The 22,201-nt window shown below is 61.5% G+C and overlaps 1 protein-coding gene across 5 annotated transcripts; it reads right to left on the bottom strand.

Annotated features, from left to right (window-relative positions):
• Positions 1 to 4,600: 4,600 nt before the first annotated feature.
• Positions 4,601 to 21,877, bottom strand: SPDEF (SAM pointed domain containing ETS transcription factor). Of its 5 annotated transcripts, none has more exons than XM_036317965.1 (6): positions 21,472 to 21,876; positions 11,332 to 11,796; positions 9,116 to 9,313; positions 7,552 to 7,599; positions 7,288 to 7,434; positions 4,601 to 5,204 (listed from the first exon to the last, which is right to left on the bottom strand). In XM_036317965.1, exons 2-6 carry the CDS (start codon positions 11,765 to 11,767, stop codon positions 5,026 to 5,028), a joined length of 1,008 nt encoding a protein of 335 aa, XP_036173858.1. In that variant the 5' UTR covers positions 11,768 to 11,796; positions 21,472 to 21,876; the 3' UTR covers positions 4,601 to 5,025. The 5 variants fall into 5 exon arrangements, with proteins under 5 accessions (XP_036173858.1, XP_036173861.1, XP_036173859.1 ...); XM_036317968.1 differs by lacking the exon at positions 21,472 to 21,876 and adding an exon at positions 21,259 to 21,421; XM_036317966.1 differs by lacking the exon at positions 21,472 to 21,876 and adding an exon at positions 19,615 to 19,823.
• Between the last annotated feature and the right edge of the window lie 324 nt (positions 21,878 to 22,201).

The raw sequence follows: 22,201 nt of genomic DNA, 5'->3' as shown, positions 1-22,201 counted from the left end.
GCTGGGTGTTGTGATCTTGAGTCATGTGTCTTTCGAGGCCTGTGGTTGGATGTCAGGGGGTCGGGGAGTGCCCGGCTGACCACCAACGGGCTGGGGAACTGAGGGCTGGCCCCCTCGCCTTCCAGGGCCCCGGGTCCTGTCTGTGGGGGGACAGTTACACCTGAGGCTCCTGAGTAGCCATTCGGGTCCCGGGTGCCTGGGGATGAGCACTGACCAGGGGAGCTGGACATGTGGGGTCCCAGACTCATGGCTCAAGGGTGAATTTGACCCTTGACCAGGTTTCAATTTTTTAAAAAATTCCTCATCCAAGGATATGTATATACACAATTTTTTAAAAATTTTATGGAGGGAGGGAGAAAGACAGAGGGGGAGAGAGAGAGAGATCGAGAGAGAGAGAGAGAGAGAGAGATCGAGTGGTTGCTTCCTGTACATTCCCCAACCTGAAACCTACGTATGTGCCCTGAGTGGGAATCAAACCCAAAACTTTTGGTGTATGGGCAACACCAAACACCTGAGCCATGTGGCCAGAGTAGCAATTTCCCAAGTTTTAAAGCAAAATTCCAAAAGTGATTACTAACAGACTGTGGCATCTCAGAGGGAAGGCGGGGGAGGGAGGAGGGTGGGAAGTGATCAACCAAAAAACTTGTATGCATATATGCATAAGCCATGGACACAGACAATAGGGTGGGGAAGGCCTGGGGCGGGGCCGGGGGAGGCTAGAAGGGGTCAATGGAGATAAAAGGGGACATACGTAAGACTTTCAACAATAAACATTTTTTAAAATAAAAAAATAAAAATAAAATCAGTTATTTATATCCCATATAATAAAAGGGTAATATGCAAATCAACCAAAGAGCAGAACGACCAGTCACTATGATGCACACTGACCACCCAGGGCAGACACTCAATGCAGGAGATGCCCCCGGGTGGTCAGTGTGCTCCCACAGGGGGAGTGCCGCTCAGCCAGAAGCCGGGCTGATGGTTGGCAAGGGCAGCTGCGGTGGTAGGAGCCTCTCCTGCCTCCACGGCACTGCTAGGGATGTCTGACTGCTGGCTTAGGCCTGCTCCCCGGCCGTCAGTCTGACATCCCCCAAGGGCTCCTGGACTGCGAAAGGGGTAGGCCGGCTGAAGGACCCCCACCCCAGTGCACCAATGTCGTGCACTGAGCCTCTAGTTTTATTATTATTATATTACTAGAGGCCCGGTGCATGAATTCGTACACGGGTGGTGTCCAGCCTCCACAGCCCCAATTGGGGAGGATTGGGGCTGGGCCTGTCAGGAGAAGATGGCAGTAGGTTGGCTGGCTGGCCCGCCCGATCAGGTCCGATCGGGGCCCGGCCAGCTGGGGTGAGGGGCCATGGGCGATTGGCCGGAGGGCCCCGCCGCGATTGGGATTGGGGGGCCGATTGGGGGCGAGGCCAGCCATGGGGAGGGGCTGTGGGTGGTGGGCCGGCCAGCCCCACCCCCAAATGGGGTGGGGGTGCCAATTGGGGGCCAGCGGCCTGGGGGAGGGGCCATGGGTAGTTGGCTGGCTGGCCCTGCCCCTGATTGAGGTTGGGGGTGCTGATCTGGGGTGGGGCTGGGTCAGGGGAGGGGCTGCAGGAGGTTGGCCATCCAGCCCCGCCCCCTATTGGGGTGGGGGGTGTGATCAGGGGTGGGGCCGGCTGGGGGAAGGGGTTGCAGGCCTATCGTGGTGGGGTGGGCTGACGGGGGGTGGGGCTGGTGGGGGGAAAGGGTGGGGAGGAGGGGTGGGGGGGCATTTGGCCGGTTGCCCTGCCCTTCATTGGGGTAAGAGAGTCTGATTAGGGGCGGGCCGCCCTGGGGAGGGGCCGAGGTAGTTTGGCTGGCTGGCCCCACCCCCTGATTGCTGGTTCACTGACCACAGTGGGCATCATAGCGACCTATCATTCGGTCATTTGGTTGTTATGGTCGTACGGCATTAAGGGCACTGGCTTTTTATATATAGAGATATTATATTATATTATATTATATTATATTATATTATATTATATTATCTTTATTATATTATATTATATTTATTATATTGTATTTATTATGTTATTTTTTCAGCCTCTGAGAGATAGAAATTCTATTATTTGTGGCCAAAGGCATCCTAACCACAGCACTCTGTGACCAGGGCCATTCTGCTGATGGCAAAAGGCCAGGGGGCCAGATTGTGTGTTCTCGCTCTCTGCACTTAGTCATTCTGGGTAGAATTTGGCTGAGACCCAACCTGACACCTTCAGACCAAGCTGCTATAAATGAAAACCTTGCCCCTTGACATTTCCTCATCTCCCCATTCCCAGGGGCCATAACAAAAAAATAAATAAATAAACAATAAAAGTGATGACTAAGGCCAGTGGTTCCTGGTGGTCCAGTCCCAGGCTCCCTGCGTGAGCCACCCGTCCCTGTGCCGGCCTGACCCCTGACACCATTTCTGTGCCCCCCCTCCCCCTTAGGGCTCCTCCTGGAGGATTTCTCAGGGGAGTGGGCACGACTGGAGCTCTGAGCTCTAAGCGCGGTTCTGCCAGGCCCAGGCCCGGCCTCGGCGGCTGCTCCAGCCTCCACCCCCTAACGGGTCTCCTCTGGAGCAGGGCAGGGGTCCCAGCTCTACTACCAGCTCGCCGTGTGTCCCCACTCCCTCACCCCCTCCCCCCCCCCCCCCCTGCACCAGGTCTCCGCTCTACCCCCTCACCCCCCACCCCCGGTCTGGTTGGGTGTCTCCTGAGGCTCCTCTGTCCCAGCAGCCTGTCAGGGCGCTGACACAAACCCCATTATTCAAGGCAAATGTACTACAGGCCCCCCCCCCCCACACACACACACAGCCCGCTTTCCCCAAGCCTCAGGGTGGGCTCAGCGCAGGGAGAAAGGGTCAAGATGGGGGTTGGATCTGTTCTCCACCACGTAGCCTCTCCCCCAAACCCACCTCCAGTGACCAGGGCCTGGTTTCAGCCAAATGGCGGACTCGTCACATGAAGACAAATGGTTTTCTTGTCTCATTTGCACAGGCGGTTCCATGCAGTGGTGGGAGCCCTGGATGCGGGGCCAGGGGCAGGGTCAGGGAACACCTAGGCGGGACGGGGTTCTGGTGGGCAGGTGGGCAGAGGAGAGGAACCCGAAGTTTGCTGCCAGCACAGGAGGTGTCATGGACGGGTGTGTGCCGCAGGGGGGATGACCCGTGCCTGTGGCAGATCCCCACAGCTCCCCTCATGGAGCTCCCGCTCCCATGCCAGCCGCTCACCCCCTCTCCCAGCCCCTGCCCGAGCTCCCAGCCTCTCCAGCCCCGGGCCCAGCTGGGCTGTGGAAGTAGGTGGCTCCCGGACAAAGATGGGGCAGATGGGTGGGATGAAGACAAAGCCAGTTCAGCAGAGCCAAGCGGGGCTCCGGCCAGGGTCCCAGCCTGCGTCCTCCCAGGGGCTGGGCAGGCAGCGGGGCCCCCTCCTCCAGGTCCAGTCCCAGCTGACAGAGGCCAAGAAGCTGTTTGCTCACTGCCGGGTGGGGGTGGGGGTGGGGTGGGGGGTAAACTTTCTTCTGAAGACAATAAAGTTGCTGAGGGCAGAAGGCGGCAGTGCAGGGCAGCATTTAACCCTCGGTGCCCCGGGCAGCGCTGGCCGGCTCCCGCTGGCTCCCTGAAGCCGGCCCTCAGAAGCTGTATTTCGGGGCCTCGGGTGCTGACCAGTCAGTCCTGAGGCACAGAGAGCCCCGTCCTGGTGGGTACAGTGCCTGGTTCTGCGGCTGCTGATTGGCTGTGTGTGAGCAAGGCAACGGCTCTGAGCCTCGGTTTCATCATCTGAAAAATGGGGAGTTAACCCCTAATTTGGGGGGAAGTTTAATGACAAAAAAAAAAAAAGCAATGGAAGTACATAGTCAGCCCTCAGGACTCCTGAGTTCGGTGAACAAATGCAAGAGAAGCAGGAGGAAGCCGCGCGAGCTGCTTTGCCCAGCGGAGTGGGCAGTGGGTTCACACACACACACACACACACTCACACTCACACTCACACCCTTTCCCCATCACACCCTCCCACCTCTACACCCCACTCACAGGGCTCACCGCTTCCAAGAGGGCACGGCAGGTCTGCGGCCTCGCTCTTCAGGAGAGAGGACCTCCATCAAGCCTACCTCTCTCCCACCCTGCGCTGCAGATCCAGCATCCCACAAGGGGGACTGACGCGCCCCCCTCGGTCCGCCCCCCCCACTGCCCCCAGCCAGAGCCCCTCCAGTTGGCCAAGCAAAGATAAGGGCTCTGGGCCCCCTGGCAGGAGGGACAGACCCTGGCCCACCTCAGGCAGCAAGCCCTGATCTACACAGAGCAAGAGGTGGCCAAGGACCCTGCCTTCTCTCAGCCCCAAGTGTGGCCCCTCCTTTCAGCCCAGGCCAGGGCTGGGACAGACAAGGGCCATTCCAGCCTCTTCCTGGCCTGCAGGAACCCCTGCCACTCTCCCACAGCTTCTGCCAGCCAGTGATCCCCCTCCTTTTAGGCTCAGCTCAAAGCCACCTCCCCCAGGAAGCCTCCCTTGACAGCCCCCGGCCCCTGCGACCAGAACCCCCTTGAGTATCGATGGCTGTGCCACTCACTCACTGCACAGACACTGGGGCCATGTCAGTTTCCTGGTATCTTTATTACCCACTCCCAGGGGCACCTCTGGCTCCCCCCTCCCAGCACCATGCCAGGCCTGGGTGGCAGAGCACTGGACTGTGGGTGGCCTTGGACAGTCATTGCCAGTCTGTCAGGTCTGGTCTGGGAATGCTGGGATCGAGGCAGGGCGTGCCTTCCCTGGGGGCTGTGAACACTGGGGGCAGCCGGGTGCCCCCCGTCCTGTAGTGGCTGAGTGGCTGGGCACAGGAACAGGGGGGCCTGAGGAGGAAGCACCCCCGGGGGACGGTGCGGGGCAGAGAGCTCACTTGCACTCTGGGAGCGGTGGGCCCTGCCCTCCCTGACCTCAGACTCGGAATGCCAGCAGACTCCCCCTCCCCAGCGCAGGGTCTGCTGGGCCAGGGGCAGCCAGAGGGAGGCCTGGCCCGCCCTCAGATGGGGTGCACAAACTGGTAGACGAGGCGCTGGGAGATGTCTGGCTTCCGGATGATGCCCTTCTTGTAATACTGGCGGATGGAGCGGCTCAGCTTGTCATAGTTCATGGCGGGGCGGTTCTTCCGGATGCCCCACAGCCTGGCCACCTGGGCGGAGTCCTCGATTTTGAAGATGCCTGGGGGGCAGGAGGCCCAGAGACAGCCAGCGGTGCAGGCGGAGAACAGCCCAGCCGGAGGGAGAGAGACCAAGAACTGCAGTCAGTTTCTCAGAAAGCCACGGTCAGCGGGCCACAATACCTACTCCCGGGTGTGCTGGGGGTTAAAGAAATGTGTACAAGGAGCGTGTACAGGGCTCAGTATGTGGTAAATAATGCTCTGGGGTCATGGGCCTCCCGGGGGCAGGGTGAGCCTGGGTACCCTAGTGGGTTATTTGGGACCTGAAGACCTGCCCTTGCCAGCCTCTGCTCCTACTGTGGGGTGTGCACACCTTACACAGAAGCCCAGCGCAGCTGTGACGGTGCCCACAGTTCACTGGCAGGTCACCCCACCCCATCGTCCCGCCATGCCACCCCCGCCACCTGCAGGTCCCTGGCCTGAGTGACCGCTTTGCCGTCCTCAGACACCAGCCCACACAGCCCCGCTGGCAGACTTAACCCAGGGGAGGTGGTGCAAAGAGTGGGCGTGGAGCTGGGCCGCCCTGGGTTGAGTCCTGGCCCTGCCCTTGTCTACCAGATGCTGTCTGAGCCCTTTCTCCTGCGTGAGAGGGGCTGGTGGTGACAGAAGAGCTTACAGTGGGGTCTGAAGGACGTTCCCTCAGGCAGAACAATTGCATTGTTAATACTCCCCGTTCTCATTCTTAACCCTCCCGGCAGGCCCAGGTCAGCACACCCGCCTCAGGCAGCTCTCCCAGCTCACCCCATCCCTGATCTCCCTTCCTTCAAACTCTAGTGGGACCAGCTCCCCAGAGGCACGAGGGACCAGCAGAGCAGCTACCACACTCTGTCTTAAATATACCCGTAGCAGCATCACGCCTGTGCAGGAACTTCTCTTCCACCCCTTCTAGCCCCTTCTCCTCCTCCACACTCAGCCCGAGTCACCTCCTCCATGAAGTCCTCCTGGACCTGGGCACAGCTGCCCCCACGGTTCTGCTGCAGCCTGACATGCCCTGCACACCAGCTCATTTCACTGCTGGTTCCCATACAAGACTGTAGGTCCCTCGAGGACGGGGTGCAGCTGAGTCCTTCCTGAACCCTCAGGACAGTCATTCTTTGTAATGTCCACTGAGCAAGTGTGGAACCAGAGGAGGCGCTCAGCGAAGGTGTGCTGGGTGAGTGAACCTGAAGGCCAAGGTCAGGCACCCACCGCTACTGACAAACTGGGGCCCCGAACCCAGGTTTCTTGGCTCTGAGCCTTTGCCAACACACACACACACACGCACGCACACACACACACAAAACACATACGCACACACACATACACATGCACGCATACGCACGCACGCATACACATGCACACACAAACACACGCGTACGCACACACAAACACACATTTATGCACACGCAAACACACATACACAGACATGCACACGCAAACACACATACGTGCACACGCACGCACGCACACACACATGCACACCATGTAGCCTGCGCTGCCCAGCATGGTAGCCTCCAGCCACAGGTCACTCTTGAGCACTTGAAATGCGGCAAGTCCGAGCTGGGGGCCGTCGGTGTAAAACACACACCGATCTTAAAGTCTGAGTAAAATGTCCCGTTAATACATTTTATATTGCTTACGTGTTGAAATTATAATGTATGACATTGAGGTCAATAAAAGTCGCATTAAAATGGATTTCACCTGCTTAGGGTGTGTTTTAATGTGGCCGCTCGGAACCTGGTCTTACACCCGTGGCTCACACAGTGCTGCTCACTGGCACCCTCAGTCTCCCTGTGAAGCTGTGATGTTTTGAGGGCACAGACTGTGTCCCGTTCTCAGCAGAATTTCAAGCGCCCGCTATGACTCAGGCGCTGGGGACCCTGAACAAGACGAGCCTGGAGGGCGACACACACAGACATGGGCGCACACTGACTCCGACCCTGAGCAGGTCCAGTGACAGCGGCTGTCTGGCATTCAGGGCAAGGGGGGGAGGCAGCTGCACCCCTCTACCCAGTCCCACTCCTCCCGGGGCCCAGGCCGGGGGCCCAGGCCGCCCCCCGCCCCCCTCAGCGCCCTCGGCGCCCTCGCTGCGCCAGCCCCGCTCACCCTTCTCCTTGTTGAGCCACCGGATGAAGCGGCCGTAGCTGTGGGGCTTCAGCAGCAGCTCCTTGAGGAACTGCCACAGGTGGATGGGCTGCCCCGAGCAGGACGAGTCCACTTCGCCGTCCGTCCAGCTCTCCTCGCTGGTCGAGGCTGGGCGGCCAGGGAGGGTGGTGGTGAGTGGGGACCTGCGGCCACCCCTGCTTCCCTGGCGCCCCCCCCTCAACCTTGGAGCACAGAGCCCGGCCATCCCTGCCCGGCCCTGCTCACCACAGAAGTGGACAGCCCCGGCGGAGGTCCTCTCTTTCATCCAGGCCGCTGCAGGACAAGGAGAGGAGGCTGGGACCCAGGAGAGGCCTCGGGGGCGGGGGGGGGGGGGCATTTGGTGGAACTGTGGGCCCAGAGGCCCTGGTGTCCCGGTGGTCCCCTCCCTCCTGCAGTCTGGAGCTGCTTCGGGGAAGGGAGTTGGGGTTTCGGAGCTGGGAGGGGCCTAAAGAGGCCCAGGGGCAGGAGAGCGGCAGTGCATCCTGGCTCATCCGTGAAATGGGGTCGGGACTCCCCCTCCCAGATCTCGCAAGGATCGTAGGTGATGAAGTCTGCACAGCGCCTTGCTCAGTGTCCGGCATAATCAGCACCCCTACCTTCCAGCTGCCAGGTCCCCCGGCACTTCCACCCTCCTCCTCTCTGCCCCCCACTTCCCGCACCCGTCCCCCCACCTCAGACCAGGCAGTGGGAGAGTGAGAGCAGCCAGTTTCCACCCACATCACCACTGGCACGCAGCCTGACACTGACCACTGCCCTTGGCAGTCACTGGCAAGCAGCCGGGGTGGGCAGGACACTGGGCTCTGCCAGTTATATGAGTAGGTCCTTCCCCTTATTCATCTGGGCCTTGACCTTTGGAGCAAGCACTGCCTCCCACGCGGTGGGCTCTGTGCAGGGCACACTGTGGGTGCCCCGTGAGAGGACATGGGGTTGGCATGCAGCCTTGAGAAAGAATAGGGCAGCCGAATGCATCCCGATGGGAACAAGCTGCAGGTACACTGTCAGGTACAGAACAGTGTACACGCTGAGACTGCTCATGTTTAAAAGGGTAAAACCACGCATACGTATTGGCTTGTATCTGCATAGACTTTCCCTGCCCAGATACCCAAGAAACTGGGAGCAGTGGGTGCCTCCAGGGAGGGGGATCGGGAAGCCGGGCTCAGGAGTGGGAGGGAGAATTACCTTTTACGGTATACTATTCCTACGGTCTTTCAAAAAGTGTATACAACTATTCCCTCATTACTTCTTCAATGGAAAACAGCAACAAACAAACGAATAAAATTTTAAAAGGGCAAGGAAGGCCCGGCCGGCAGGGCTCAGTAGTTGAGCATCGACCTATGCACCGGGAGGTCACGGTTCGATTCCCAATCAGGGCACATGCTCCGGCTGTGGGCTCAGTCCCAGTGCAGGGCGTGCAGGAGGCAGCCGGTCAGTCATTCTCTCTCATCAGTGATGTTTCTGTCTCCCTCTTTCCCTCTCCCTTCCTCTCTGAAATCAGTAAAAACACTTTTTTTTTAAGGGACATCATAGCACCCACCGTCCTTCGGCTATGATGTCTCACGTCCTCTCGGTCTAACTTCTACCTCTAACTTCCCGCGTGCTCTGTCCAAGTCTCTGGGCTCGGCCAGGGCCGGCAGGAGTGGGGCTCTGAGGAGGCAGCGGCACTTGGGGCCGGATTCAGAGCAGAGCCCAGCGAGAGCAGCCTCCCAGCGGGCACCCTGGCCGGAGAGTCCCCGTCGGGGTCCCTGGCTTGGAGCCCGGAGGGGCTGCCTCTGCCCACACCATGTCCCACCTGATTTCCAGATGTCCAGGTGGGCATGCAGCACCTCCCCGCCCAGGGGCGAGCGCTGGCGGAACTGCTCCTCCGACATGGCACACAGCTCCTTGCCCCCCAGCTCCTGGAAGGCCTTGCCCACGGGGGGCAGCCGGTACTGGTGCTCCGTCCACAGCAGCCACTTCTGCACATTGCCTGGACTCCAGTCCACTGGGTCTGGGAAAGAGACACTCCCTCAGCCGCTGAGGGCACTACCGGAATGTGGCCCCCTGTGCTCGCCTGGGGAACGGGGGGCTTGTGGCCCAGGACCATGGACTCCGGGGTGGGGGCCAGGACAGGCCAGGCCCTCTTGAGGGGCCCTGCTGAGGGGGTCACCAGGAAGAGAGTGGGGTGAGAGAGAGGGACCTCTGTACCTCCCACTTCATCCAGACCTTGGGTTCCCCCAGACACCCAGCCCCTCCAAAGGGCCTTTTGGGGAGCTACAGCCCTGGAACATGTGCACTCCTTCCCCAGCTGCCTTTTGCCTTCCCCAAGCCCCTCAAGGAACCAGAGAAAAATCCACCAGAAATTAATCTTATAACCCCAACCTCCAACCCCTACCATATTTTACAGATGAGGAAGCTGAGGCATAGGGAGCTCCATCTCCTTTTCCAACACCTAACAAGCGGCTGGGTGCGTAGTAGCTGCTCAGTGCACATGCATTGAATGAATGAATGAATGAATGAATGAATGAATGAATGAATGAGTGGCAAGTGACAGGGTGGCCAAGGGCAGCTACAGGGCTCAGCGGCGGGAGGGCGTCATGGCTGCTGTGGGGTGAGCCTGGCAGGGCACATGGGCGGAGGCCAGGCCGGTGAGCATGGTCACAGTGGGGTTCCAAGTGAACACTGTGGCCTCAGCTGGTGCCCCAGCTGGGTGACAGGAGGCTGGGCCGCCCCCACTTGATAAGCCCATTTTCCTCTCGCGGGTCAAAGCAATTTGTTCCTGTCCCCATTGTTCTAGGGCAGGCCCCTCCCTCCGCAGCCCAGAGTGGGGCGAAGGCCCCGTGGGAGACCTCCCTGGGGGGCTGGCCTGGGCGTTGGGCAAATGGAGAGCCAGGCATTGGCAGGCGCTGCCTTAAGGGGGTACCAGCTGGGGGTCGGGGCATGGCCCAGAGGACTGCTAGGAGGAGGGGCTGGCCTGAGGGATGCCTGGCGGCCCTTGTGGGAAAGCAGCACCAAGTGGGATGCTCATATGCCAGGGCCCACGACCAAGGAGATGGGCAGGCCTGCCAGAGCTGCAGGGATGCGGGAGGGACAGGGCTGGAGAGCCGCAGCCCCTCACCCACAGCGTCAGCACCAAGGCCTCACCTTCCAGGCCCTGGCAGACCCCCTCATGCCAGGCCTCCTGATGTTCCCTCCTCATCAGAGCCCTCACCACCACGGGACCAGGGACACTCACGTATTTATCTACGACGTTTCCCTCACTATAATGTCAGCTTCATAAAGGAAGAAGCGTTTGTGTTGTGCTCACCACTCAGTTCCCCGGTGCGAGAGCAGGGCCTATTAAGTTGTTTCCTGAGCATCTATTACGTACAAGGTGCCCATCCTAGGACCTGGACGTGGCAGTGAACACACCAAACGAAATCATGTCCCCTGGGTGTGTACATGCCAGTGGGGGAGAAAGATAGTGAACAAGAGAAAGAAATAAGACAGGCAGCATAGAAGATGTTATGTGCCGTGAGAGAAAAAAAGCAGACGGAGGGATGGAGGTAGGGATGTGAGCAGCAGAAGGGTCAGGAATGGCCTCGTTAGGTTGGGGCCCTTTGAGTTAAGACAGAAGGAGGTGAGGGATGAGCCAAGTAGATATTTGGGGGCAGCGTGTTCAAGGCTGAGGGACTACCAGCAGGTGCAAAGGTCCTGAGGTGAGTATTGTGGGAACAGCAAGGAGGCAGGTGTGGCTGAGGAGAGAGCGGAGATGAGTCCGAGAGGAAGTGGTGGGCCAGATGGGGTAGAGCTCAAATTCACTTCATCCGGCACCTACCGGGGCGGACTCCGGGCTGGTGCAGCTGGCACGGGGCCCAACCACCCCAGCCTCCCCTCACAGGCTCACAGCTGTGTGTGCCGGGCTGCCGGTGTGGAGAAGCACCACACGGTGCTTCCTAGGGCTGCCTGAGGCCCAGCCAGGGTGCCCCCCGCCCCCGTGACCTCCGCCGGCTGCCCCCACCTTGCGCAGCTGGGCGGGCGGAGGCTCACCTGCCGTGATGTTGAGCAGCTTGCAGGCCGTCTCGATGTCCTTGAGCACCTCGCCCACCACCATGGACTGCACCTGCTCCAGCGAGTGCTCCTCCAGGCTCAGCCCTCCCGGCGCCAAGTCCAGGCTGCCCCCGGGCGCTTGGCTGTCGATGACGGGGCACTGCTCGGGCTCCTCAGGCGGCTCGTCCCGACTGCTGGCCCCGGGGCCCTTGGCGGCCCAGCTGCTGTTGTCGGGGTACAGCATGTCCAAGCAGGAAAGGTAGAAGGTGGGCAGGCCCTGCTCGGGCGTGGCTGGCGGGCTGGGGCTCCAGTCCCGTCTGTCGGACCCCGCCACCCTGGCTGTCACCTTCTCGGGGCCTGTCCGCAGCACAGTGTTGGGGGGCAGAAGGAGGCGGCTGGGGGGCAGGCTGCTCAGGCTGGGGCTGGCGCTGCCCATGCTGCTGCTGCTCGGGCCAGCGGCTGCGTCTACAGAAATAAGAGAGGGAGTCAGGTCTGGCTGCTCCCCACCCCCATGGGGCCGCTAAGCTGGTTACAGGGATGAGGGGCCCCGTGGGCAGTGGCTGGGCCTGAGGGAGTTGGCTTCTGGGTCACTGGGCAGCTAGGACGGGGCTGGAAAGACAGTGGGACGGGGGGGGGGGGGCGAGTTGGGGCAGGATAGGACGCGGCAGCCCCCTCACTCCCAAGAAGCCAGGCTGCGGGCAGCACAAGTCTTTGCGCGTGTGGGTCGCTTAAAACTGCCTTCTGCTTCTTGACCTCCTTCAGGCCTCACAGCGGAAGCCACGATAGTCCCATTTGCCAGATGAGCAAACTGAGACCTAGACAAGGAGCCTTTAATGTCTAGCCCCCTGTTTCCCCTCCGGCCCACACCCAGCTCCCAGACCACTGTAAGAGCTGGCCTAGATCTTTCCTGCTCTAGCAAAGCTTGTTTTCTTTTGCTCTGCTCTTGAAGGAAGTTGGGAAGGGGGAGGGCCACCATCATCTTTTTTTTCCCCACCACCATCTTCATCCACCAGGTGCAGGAAGAGAGGAGCGAGGAGGGGTGTGGTGGGCAGCCCCCTCCCCTTCCCACAGGCCATCTGCGGGGTGCGTGTGAAAAAATTCCCAGCGTGAGGCTGATGAGGTGGTCAGTGAGTACCACACAGGTGTGCCTGGCCCCTGCTCAGGGCTGGCACCCCCCCCCTCCCCCGGTCCTCCCCTGAAAGGTGCTGCCCCAGGCCCCTCCCCACTCCAGGGCCCGGAGGTGGTGCCCACATGCTGACCTGCAGGCCCACTTTCCCGGGGCAGCGGGGCTGGTGAGCAGGCCCCCCAGGGGCAGCGGCTAGAGCTCCACCCCCATCAGTCACCTGGCTCTGCGGTGCCCGGCCCTGTCCTCTGAGCCCCCGACTGGAGTGTGCGGTTTGGGTGACCAGGGCACTGGAGACCGGGGCAGACACCAAACTGGGGTTTCTGGGGTATTTCCGTGATGTGCTGGCCCAAGACTGAGGATTAAAATAATAAGAGGAGACAACAAGCAGCGGTGGAAGATCACCAACCAACACACGCTCCGCAGGTACGGGGTGCCGCCCCGGGAGGAAGGAGCGTGGGACCTGCCAGGATCCAGGCCCTCCGGGCACTGCCCCCCGAAAGGAGAGGCCCGGGTCGGCGGCTGAGAACTGGCTGGGAAGGCGAGTCCTCAGGCCGGAACCAGGGTAGGGGGAGCAGTGCCGGCCACGGCCCTGGGTGATCCTGACGCAGTTCACGTGGGAGACGCGCTGCCCAAGGGCATCTGGCCATAAGGGGGCTGGTGGCTGCCCTACCGGTGGAATTGATGTGCCCCGCTGCCGCGGGGACTCCCTGGCCCATCTCCAGGCCCCGCGGGACTGACCTGCTCCGCTGGTGGGAAGAAAAGGAACCCCATTTGGGAACTACCCCGGCTTCTCTAGGGCCGCAGCCAGCCCGCTCCACACCCGCGCCCTTTCCTCGGGGGAGCATGGCCGGGTGAACGCCGCCCAGGGGCAGCGGCTCTCCGTCCGTCCTGTGCGGGCCCAGCCTTCCCAGCTTCCTTGGCAGCCCTGCCATCGACCGTGGCGGAGAGAATGCCAGCAGGAGACAGGGCGTTCCCTTGAACTTCGACGCTCCCTTTCAAGGGCTCCTCTAAGTGACAAGGAAGGAAAGGTCAGGGGCGGGGTTGGGGGGGCGGGGTTGGGGCTGTGGGGGACAGAGGGCAGGCCTGGATCGTCCAAGTCCTTCTGTGCAAACATGCTTGTGTGCCGTGGGCTCACATTATTTGCCCAGGCAGCACCCACAGCCCGCTCTTCCCCGGGTCCCCACCCCGGCCTGCACCCACGCCCTGCCCCTAGGCGACCCCGCCCCTGGAGGGCCCCCTCAGCTCCCCACCTGCCCGACACTCCAGCCTGCCTCCCGCCCCGTCCACGTCCCCATCACCCCTGCCTGCCTCCCGCCCCGTCCACGTCCCCAGGACGCCCTGCCTGCCTCCCGCCCCATCCACGTCCCCATCACCCCTGCCTGCCTCCCGCCCCGTCCACGTCCCCAGGACGCCCTGCCTGCCTCCCTCCCCATCACCCCTGCCTGCCACGTGAGGACAGTTTCTGCCAACACCCGGGCCACGTGCCAGGAGCGGAAGCTTTTCCAAGAAACAGGAGCCCTTGCCTCCCTCGTGGCCCCGTGTTTGTTTGGCCGCGGCCACAGGTAGGGTGGGAGGCCGCTGCTGTGCTTTGGGGCCAGTGGCACGAGGGGTCAGTGAGGATGAATGGGCAGGGCAGGTGGCGGTGTTTGCCAGGCGGGGATGTGATGACACGTTCCCGACACGTTTGTCAAGGGAGCTGTGTGGCTCTCGCATCGTCCCCGTCCCGCTGCGGGGAGCGAGGCAGCAGGGCCTCCTCGGTCCTATTGGTGGATGCGGGAGTCCAGACAGCCAAGTGACGTGCACCCGGGTCTCCACTCCTGGCCCAGGGTCCTGAGTTCCTGCCTCCCCCGCACCCCAGACCAGCTCCCCATCGTCTTGCCCCTGAGCCCAGGAGCCTGCTTGCAGCCGGAGCTCGGTCCCTGGAGAACATACTCGCTACTGAGAAACCTTGAAAGCAAGAGACACACGCACGAGGCACAGGTGTGTGCGTGACTAGCTGTGCAGCAGGAAGAAAGGCCGCTCACTCGTAGGTGAAACCAGGGGCCCAGGGCTGGGGGCACCCTGCCTTACTGGTCAGGGAGCCAGGAGCGGGTGTGCCCAGCCTGCAATTCTGGCCTCTCCCCCGGGCACCGGGGCGGACTCGGTGGGAAGAGAGAACTGCGGTGAGCACCTCTATGCCCCCTTTCCTGCCCACAGCCTGGGTGACGTCGACGGGAGCGCCCCATTTTCTAGACGCTGACAGGGAGGCTCAGGGAGGTCACGCAGCTGCCCGAGGTGCCCGCTGGCCGTGGGGGCTCTGCTCGCCGCACACGGTCCCTCCGAGGTTCTGCTGTGGCCGGTTCCCTCTGCCCGCCTCTGGGTTGGGCAGCGTGATCCTCCAGAGTCCATTCCCACCTCCTGAGTTCTCATTCCACCCACGGTCCAGCTCCTTCCTCTCCATCCCCCTTCCATCGGGCACCCCTGCCTCAAGAGCCTCCCATGGCTCCCACCGCCTGTCCTGCCTGACCCCGCTGGCTGGCGCCCACCTCTGAGCCCACCTGCTCCCCAGCCCAGGTGATCATGTGACTGTGTTATAGAAGGGACACAAAGCCGGCGTGGGGAAGGGGTTCATTTGCTGGTTGTGCCGGGTCTGGCTCAGACCAGGGGTCAATGGACACATCCAGGCGCCCCTGTGCTGTGGGCAAGACCTGGCTCTTCCCTCTTTTGTTGTTGTCCCCCTGCCCAAGCTGCCCTTCCTTCTCATCACAGCTCAGCCCAAAGCCCTCCTCCCCCAGGAAGCCCTCCCGAACAGCTCCCTGGTCTGACTTCCCAGCGCTCCCCATCTGTGCCATGCAATTCAGCTCTAATTACATTCACAGGGGACTGTCGCCCATGAGAACACACGTTACTGAGAAAAATGAAGCTCGGTGAGTGGCAGGGATGTGCCCATAGCCACACGGCAGAGCTAGGACCAGACTAGAGGCCTGCTGAGCCTCAGGCCACCGCTCCCCAGACCTCGGTCCTGGGAGAAGCCCGGTGTTTGGCAGGTCCAGGTGCCTGGACGGCAGACCTCCCTCCCAACAGCCTCTGCTGGCTGGGCCCAGGGCTGCCCGTCTCCTGAGCGATGCTGCCAGTTTCCTAACCTCGTGCGGATCTGTTCTGGATTAAGGATCAGGGTGTCTTGGCTCCACCTGCCCCAGAGGCTTTGGCTCCGACTCCAGACAAAGAAACTTTGGTAACAGCTGGTGGAGGCCAAGGCCCAGGGACAGGGACAGGCCCTGGGGCAGTGGCCAAAGGGATTAGCCACCTACCGCCCCTTCTCTCAGCACCTCCTGCTCCCCCAGGAAGACAGATCAAGACAGATCGAGGGGATAAGGCCAGGAACCCAAAGTCACAGATTTACAGCAGCTGTCCTGCCATCCTGGGCCTGCTCTCACCCCTGGGGCCAGGAATGTGGCCAGGTTCTCACTCCCACCCCCTCCCCTGATTTCTCTAAAAGCAGCCTCAGGGAAGTAGTGTTACCAGGGGGTCTGCACTAAGGCCTGGGCTGTCCTGGGCTCCATGATCTTTACCCAGGAGGATTGTGAGGGGTTAATGTGCCGGAGTCCCCACCTCAACGCTGAGACCCAACCCCAGTCTGCCCAGAGCCCAGGACCCTGGCTGCAGACCCCAGTGAGGAGGGCACTGAGGGGCAGAGGGTGGGGCCAGGTGACGGAGCCCCACTCAGCTCCGAGTCGGCCTCGCTTCCACTGGAGCAGACCTTCAACCGGCTTACCTGCTGGGGTCCCCGGCCCTGGCTGTCAGCCCTCCCTCTGCACCCCAAGGGCCTCCTTTAATGGGTCAGAGTCAGGGGGCCGCGGGGTGACTGGGCCTGGCCAGGAGCCATGCACGGTCAGCACCTTGGAGAGAAGCCCGGCCACAGGAGGTCCCAGCCTCTGCCCTAGACTGCCCCTCCAGACACCCCTGCTCACCCTGCCGCTCCTCCCCGGCCCCCACTTCTCCTTGGACGGCTCTGGCCCCCATGGAGCCACAGCTCCCTGGCCCTTTGACACTGCTCTTCAGACTAGCTGGGCTCAAGAAAAGCCCCCAGCCCCTCCTCACTGACCGCCTTCCACGGCCCAGAGTGCTGGCCTCTCTCCAGTGGACGGCCACCCTTGTACCCAGGCAGGGCCCCGGGGCGGCCACCTGCAGGCAGCCCTCTCCCAAGCTCCCTGCTGCGGCCATCCCTAAGCACCTGCTGCCACGGGGTCTCCGAGGCGAGAGGAGGGAGGGGGCTCCTGGGGGGACTCGCCCGTCTTGGGCTCAGCTTAGGTTAGACCCAGTGGCTATCCCCACCTCCTCGGCTCCTGACTCGTCCAGCCACTGGCCTCCTTGCTCAGGAGCCCTGCTCTCCGGAAGGTTCAACTTGAGGAGCCAGCAGGGGCCCGGGAGCTGGGGTGTGTGGCAGACGGGGATGGGATGAGGCCATGTGGGGGCCAGAGAGTGGTGGGGAGGTGGGGGACAGGGCACAGGAAACAACAGGGTCAGGAAATATCAAGGAAACCTGGTCTCTACCATTGTTCCCGCGGATCCCACGGCAGCCAGGAGCTGCAGGCACAATTCCATCAGCTCTGTCCCCCTCTGGCTCCTGCCACCGCACTGACTCGCGTCCAGCCCCTCCGGGTCGAGGTGAAGGGTTCTCTCTCCACTGGGCTCTCCCAGCCTCAGTCCCGTGTGACTGCTCCAGGCAGGTCCCAAACCCTGTGCTGGTCTTGGGGACCGAGTCCCACCCTCTGTTTGGGGGGCTGGGTCCCCTGCACCTGTTCCCTGGAGTTGGGGTCCAGAGCCTCTGGAAGACGTGGCCCACCCTTCTGGGCTGGCAGGGCACCCGCCCAGCGGCCCTCACCTCTCGTCGTGTGGGCATCGCCCTCGGGCCGCCCCCTGCCCAGGGCATCCCCTTCCCAGCGCCTCGGTGGGCACAGACGCCCAGCCCAGACAAGGAGAGCAAGAGGCTGAGGCCAGGCCAGTACCCGACTTCCCGCATGTCAAGTACAAATCCTGCCAGACATTCAGTTTCCAGAAACCGCAAATCACGTCCTCACTCGGCTCTGCTTGAGCGCACACCGTGTGTGAACACCTTCCGCGTTTCAGGCCTGGCGAGCTCCTGGCCCTCCCTGGCCGCCATGCCTGGCCCGCAGCACGTCCCCTCTTTGGTCACCACCCAGAGGCTGCCTCCACAACCCCCTTCCGCAGCCCCTGCGCCCCTGCACTCCTCCGGCACCTTGTCTACCCTCCCGCCCCCCAACACTCGCTACCCGACAAGGCTTTGTGGGTTTGAGCGTCGGGCCCCCACTCTCCGGCCCCTGGGCAGTGGCCCCTGCGTGAGGACACACGATTTCACCTGCCTCTGCCTGTGGCGCTTTCATTGACCCTCGGCCCCGGGGGAAAAGGGGTCCCCAGACACTGCGTCCTGGGGTTGGCATGACAAGGCAGAGCAGTGATGTGAGCCAATGCTTGTCTCCCGAGAGGGTGCCCACACTGGCCCCTCGCACCTGGTGCTCACCCTCCGTGGCTCCTGCAGGCCCACAGGCTGGAAGGAGACGGCTCCACCAGCTCTGGGATCCTGAGCGGGCTGAGGGGGGAAGTGCCCTGAGCCCAACACCTAGGGCTTGGAAAGGGCGTTTAGGTGAAGTGAAGGCACTCCAATATTCAGAAGGTGGTAACAGTCCAGAATGGACTGTCCTGAGAGACTAAGAACAGAAATCGCTTTTAAAAAAAAGGTTTAAATGGGGGGGGGGGGCTATTAAGGGGTGATTAGGCAGCCACCCCCAGATCTCTCGCCTCAATCCCAGAGCTGGAGGGAGAAGGAGGGGGCTCCTGCATTCTGGTGGTGCCCTTTCTCCGGTCCTGGTGGGCGCTGGTCCTCCCGGCCACCAGCAGGGTCACACTAGGCCCCACCTGGGAGGAATGGGCGAGGGAGAAGGACGCGCACCCTCCCCTCCGCGGAGGGGAGAGAGGAGAACCCGGCAGGGCACGTCCTGAGCTGGGAACATGCAAACGAGGCAGGGAAGGAGCCAGGCATTAAATGTCAGCAAGAGCCCAGGGCAACTCGCTTGTGCAAAGTTTGCTTTGGGAAGAGTTGTTCCACCTGACAGGCCACTTGCTCGGCTGGGGGCGCAGGGTGGGGCGTGGAATGGGATGGGGTGGGGGAGGGCCCCGGACCAGGTTTGAGCCCCAGCTTCCTAGCTCTGGGACTAGGGAAGTGACTTGGCTTCCTCTGAGACTCAGTTGTCCCGTCTGTAAAATGGGCCATCAGGAGCATGTCTTAAAGGGGTGGTGAAGATTGAGGGAGCGGGTGGATGGAAATTCCTTGTGAATTATGGTGGGCGAGCATACATGAAGGTGGCACCTGGGAGCAGGTGAGAGAATGAGGCTGGAGAAGAGGGAAGAGAAAGGTGCCCTGGCCGGGTGGCTCAGTTGGTTGGAGCGTTGTCCCATATACCAAAAGGTTGCAGGTTTGATTCCCAGTCAGGGCACCTGCCTAGGTTTCGGGTTTGATCTCCGGTTGGGTCGTGTATGGGAGGCAACCGATGGAGTTTCTCTCTCACATCAATGGTTCTCTCTCTCTTATCCTCTCTCTAAAATCAATTTTAGAAAAAGAGAGAGAGGGAAGGGAAAGGTAATGGGGTACAGAATGAAGAGAACAAAGGAAGAAGCAGGTGGTGACGGTGGAGGGGCAGGGCTGAGGGTGGAGTCTGGGGGAGAGTTGAGGGTGGTGGTGAGGGAGGCCTGAGCCCTGCCCTGAGGTCGTCTTGCTCTCCAGCCCGGTCTAGGACAGCTGTGAGCTTCAACCACCCCTCCCTGACCTCTAGGAGGGGCCAGAGCCTGGGCCACAGGCTGGGAGGCACACGCGTTTGCAAAGTTGGCAGATCCGGCCAGCCAGCCTGCTCCACCAACTCCTACACAGCCCTCAAAACCCGGCTCCAGGTTGTCTCCTCCGTGAAGCCCCCCTGAACCGATGAAGCCACCTGCCTAACCTCCTGACATAGGCGAGTGCAGGAGGAAAAGTGACTTCCCCAAGTCACACACCGTGGGCCTCCCGTTCCTTCTCGCCCTCCCCGGAGAGTCTCTGTCCCCAGGTCAGCCTGCACTGACCTCCCAGGTCACACTCACGCTGCACCACGCCCTTTAGCACCAACCTGTGCTCTCATTGCTTCAGTTATTAACTGTTTATCTGCAACGACCTCGGTGGGAAACAGTGGGCTCTCCCAGGCTCTTCTCCCTGCTGCCTGGTCGCCATCTCTGAGCCTTGATTGAGCACCTCCTGGGTGCTCCACTCCCTCAGGCCTGGTTGACAGAGCAGCTCATCTGCTCAGGGGTCCATGGGACCGGCCGAAGTGTGTTAGGATTGCTGACACCGTGAGCAGGTCTGGTGGGGACTGAGTTTTCAGCTCTGGCCCCGCCTCTGCCTGGAGCAGAGGGGCCACTTGTCCATTCACTGTTGGGCTCTCAGAGGGGAGGGCGGTCCCCTGTCCTGTGAGTGCTCACCTCCTCCACACCCCAACCCCCCGGGGAGCCCTGAGGATGTATCCTCTCCCCAAAGCTCTGTGAATTTGGGGTGGTGAGACTCTAAGTTTGGCGTCACTGGCTCTCGCTCCTCCTCCAGGGGGCCAGGGGGCAGGCAGGACGGTCCTCACTGGCCTTGGCCATGGTCTGGGTCTCCCTATCTGTGGGTCGCCTCCTGCCCATCCCTGCCTGCCACCTCAGAGCTGGGCAGCCCAGCGCCTGTTTGCTTTGTTACTCAGCTGAGCAGCTGGTGCTGGGGAGATGCTGCTTTATTGGGGGTGCTGTGAAGCTGTTTATTGGGAAGGTGGGGGCAGGAAATGAGGCCAAGTCCTAGCCCTGGCTAAGGAGGAAAAGAAAGGCCATGACCTCCATAGAGGGACAGACACTTGAGGCTTATGGCCTGGATGTGCCCAGCTGGCAGGGTGCGGTGAGAAATCCAGGGCTAGCTTGGTGGGACTGCCCACTCCCTAACATGCACAGATGGGCACACATTCATGCACAGACACCTGCACACACAAGCACACACATATGCACATTCACATACACAATATACATGCACACACAAGCACACACATGTGCGTACACTCACACGCAATATGCACGTGCGTGTGTGTAAGGCACACACTCAACACGCATACACGTGCTCACATGTACGCACATATACACATGCGTATGCACACACATGCACGTATACACACTCACATATATACGCACCCATGCACACACCTTTTCTGACCTCAGGGGAGTCCTCAGACCTCCAGACCCTTCAGCTTTCCACCTGTCACCTCCGCCACCTACTTCCCCCTCTTCCCACAGAAGGAACCTGCAGATCTTAGAAATGAGCCTCTTCGTGGACCCGTTTCTCTCCGAGTGTGCCCAGCCCGGACCAGGGGCCTCTGCTCCTCCGGGTGCCCAGGCAGCCAGCTGGTTTGCTCGGCAGCTCCCCAACCACCTGGTTCCCATGCCCACCACTGCCCTGCTGGGCCCCTGGCTCTGGGCTTGTCCCCACTGCTCCAACCTGGACCCTGCCCCTGAGCCTCCAGACTCCAGGAAGCCCCCACCCACGTGTGCCGGCCCCGGGAGAGCTCTGTGGCCAGCAGCCCTGGCAGCAGCAGGAAGGCCGCTGTGATCCACCGGCCAAACACAACGGCCAGGTCCCAGCCGAGTCTCTGCATCTACAGAGCAGCCACCCGCAGGCCAGCAGGTGGGCTCAGTGCTGAGCCCGGAGGGGCCATCACAGACACGGCCCCCAGGCCTCGCCGGGCCAAGGGACTCACCGCGGCACTGGGGTCGGCCCAGGGAGGCAGACTGGGCAGCATGCAGAGAGGCAGGGGCTTCTGAGGGTGAAGGACCAGGTCGCAGGGTCACTGGTGCCTGGGAGGTCCCTTCTGAGCTTGCAAAGTGCACCTCCAAGTCCTCTCAGTCACCCCGTCCCCGCCGCTGGCAGGAGAAAGCCCGTGCAGGGCACTCGGTACCTCCCCTGCACTTACCCGTTAGCTGCTTGGCGCCCAAGTCGCCTGCTGCAGTGGCAACCTCCGGGGCCAGGAGGAGGCGGGGCAGCTTGGGCCACTGCTGAGTCTCAGCCGGGCATCTGGGGAGCCAGTGGGACCAGGGGCCAGCAAGGCTGGGGACAGAGGTGAGGGCCGCTGGCGGCCTGGCCACCCTCAAAGGGTAGCCCTCTGAGGTCTCAGGGCTGTGTGCCCTGTAGAGAGCCCCAGCGCCCAGCCCAAGGCCACCTGCCGGCACTGTGGCAGGACCCAGCCGGAGGGCTTACTGGGGGCCTCCGCGGGCTCTGGGCACTGGCCTGGGTCTCCGGGGCAGTGTGGACGCAGCTGGAGTGCAGGAATGTGCTGGGAGGAAGTCAGGCTGCCGTGGGATGAAGAGTTGGCCGGGCCTGATTTCCCATTATAAGTAATCCTTCCTTATTTACCTGAACAAATACACTCCCTGCTTACCTCAGACCACAGGCGGGCTCCCGGTTAACCCTTGCAGGCCTTCCTCTCCTCACCGGGGGAATCTATACCCTGGCAGCCAGGGAACTCACTCATTCATTCATTCACACACTCACATTTGTTCATTAGTTGATGCATAGCTCCTGAACTCACACTGTGTGCGAGGCACAGGATGTATATCAGAGGGAGCACTAAAAGGGACCAGCCGAGGTGAGGGACAGACAAGCAAGCAGCAGTGGAAATTCAGAGCCTCAATGGAAGGCTGTGG

The sequence above is a fragment of the Myotis myotis genome, unplaced genomic scaffold (genome assembly GCF_014108235.1).
Source record: "Myotis myotis isolate mMyoMyo1 unplaced genomic scaffold, mMyoMyo1.p scaffold_m19_p_7, whole genome shotgun sequence".
NCBI lineage: Eukaryota > Metazoa > Chordata > Mammalia > Chiroptera > Vespertilionidae > Myotis > Myotis myotis.
Note: the sequence above shows the minus strand (reverse complement) of the source record. Positions and strands in the feature narration are given on the sequence as shown.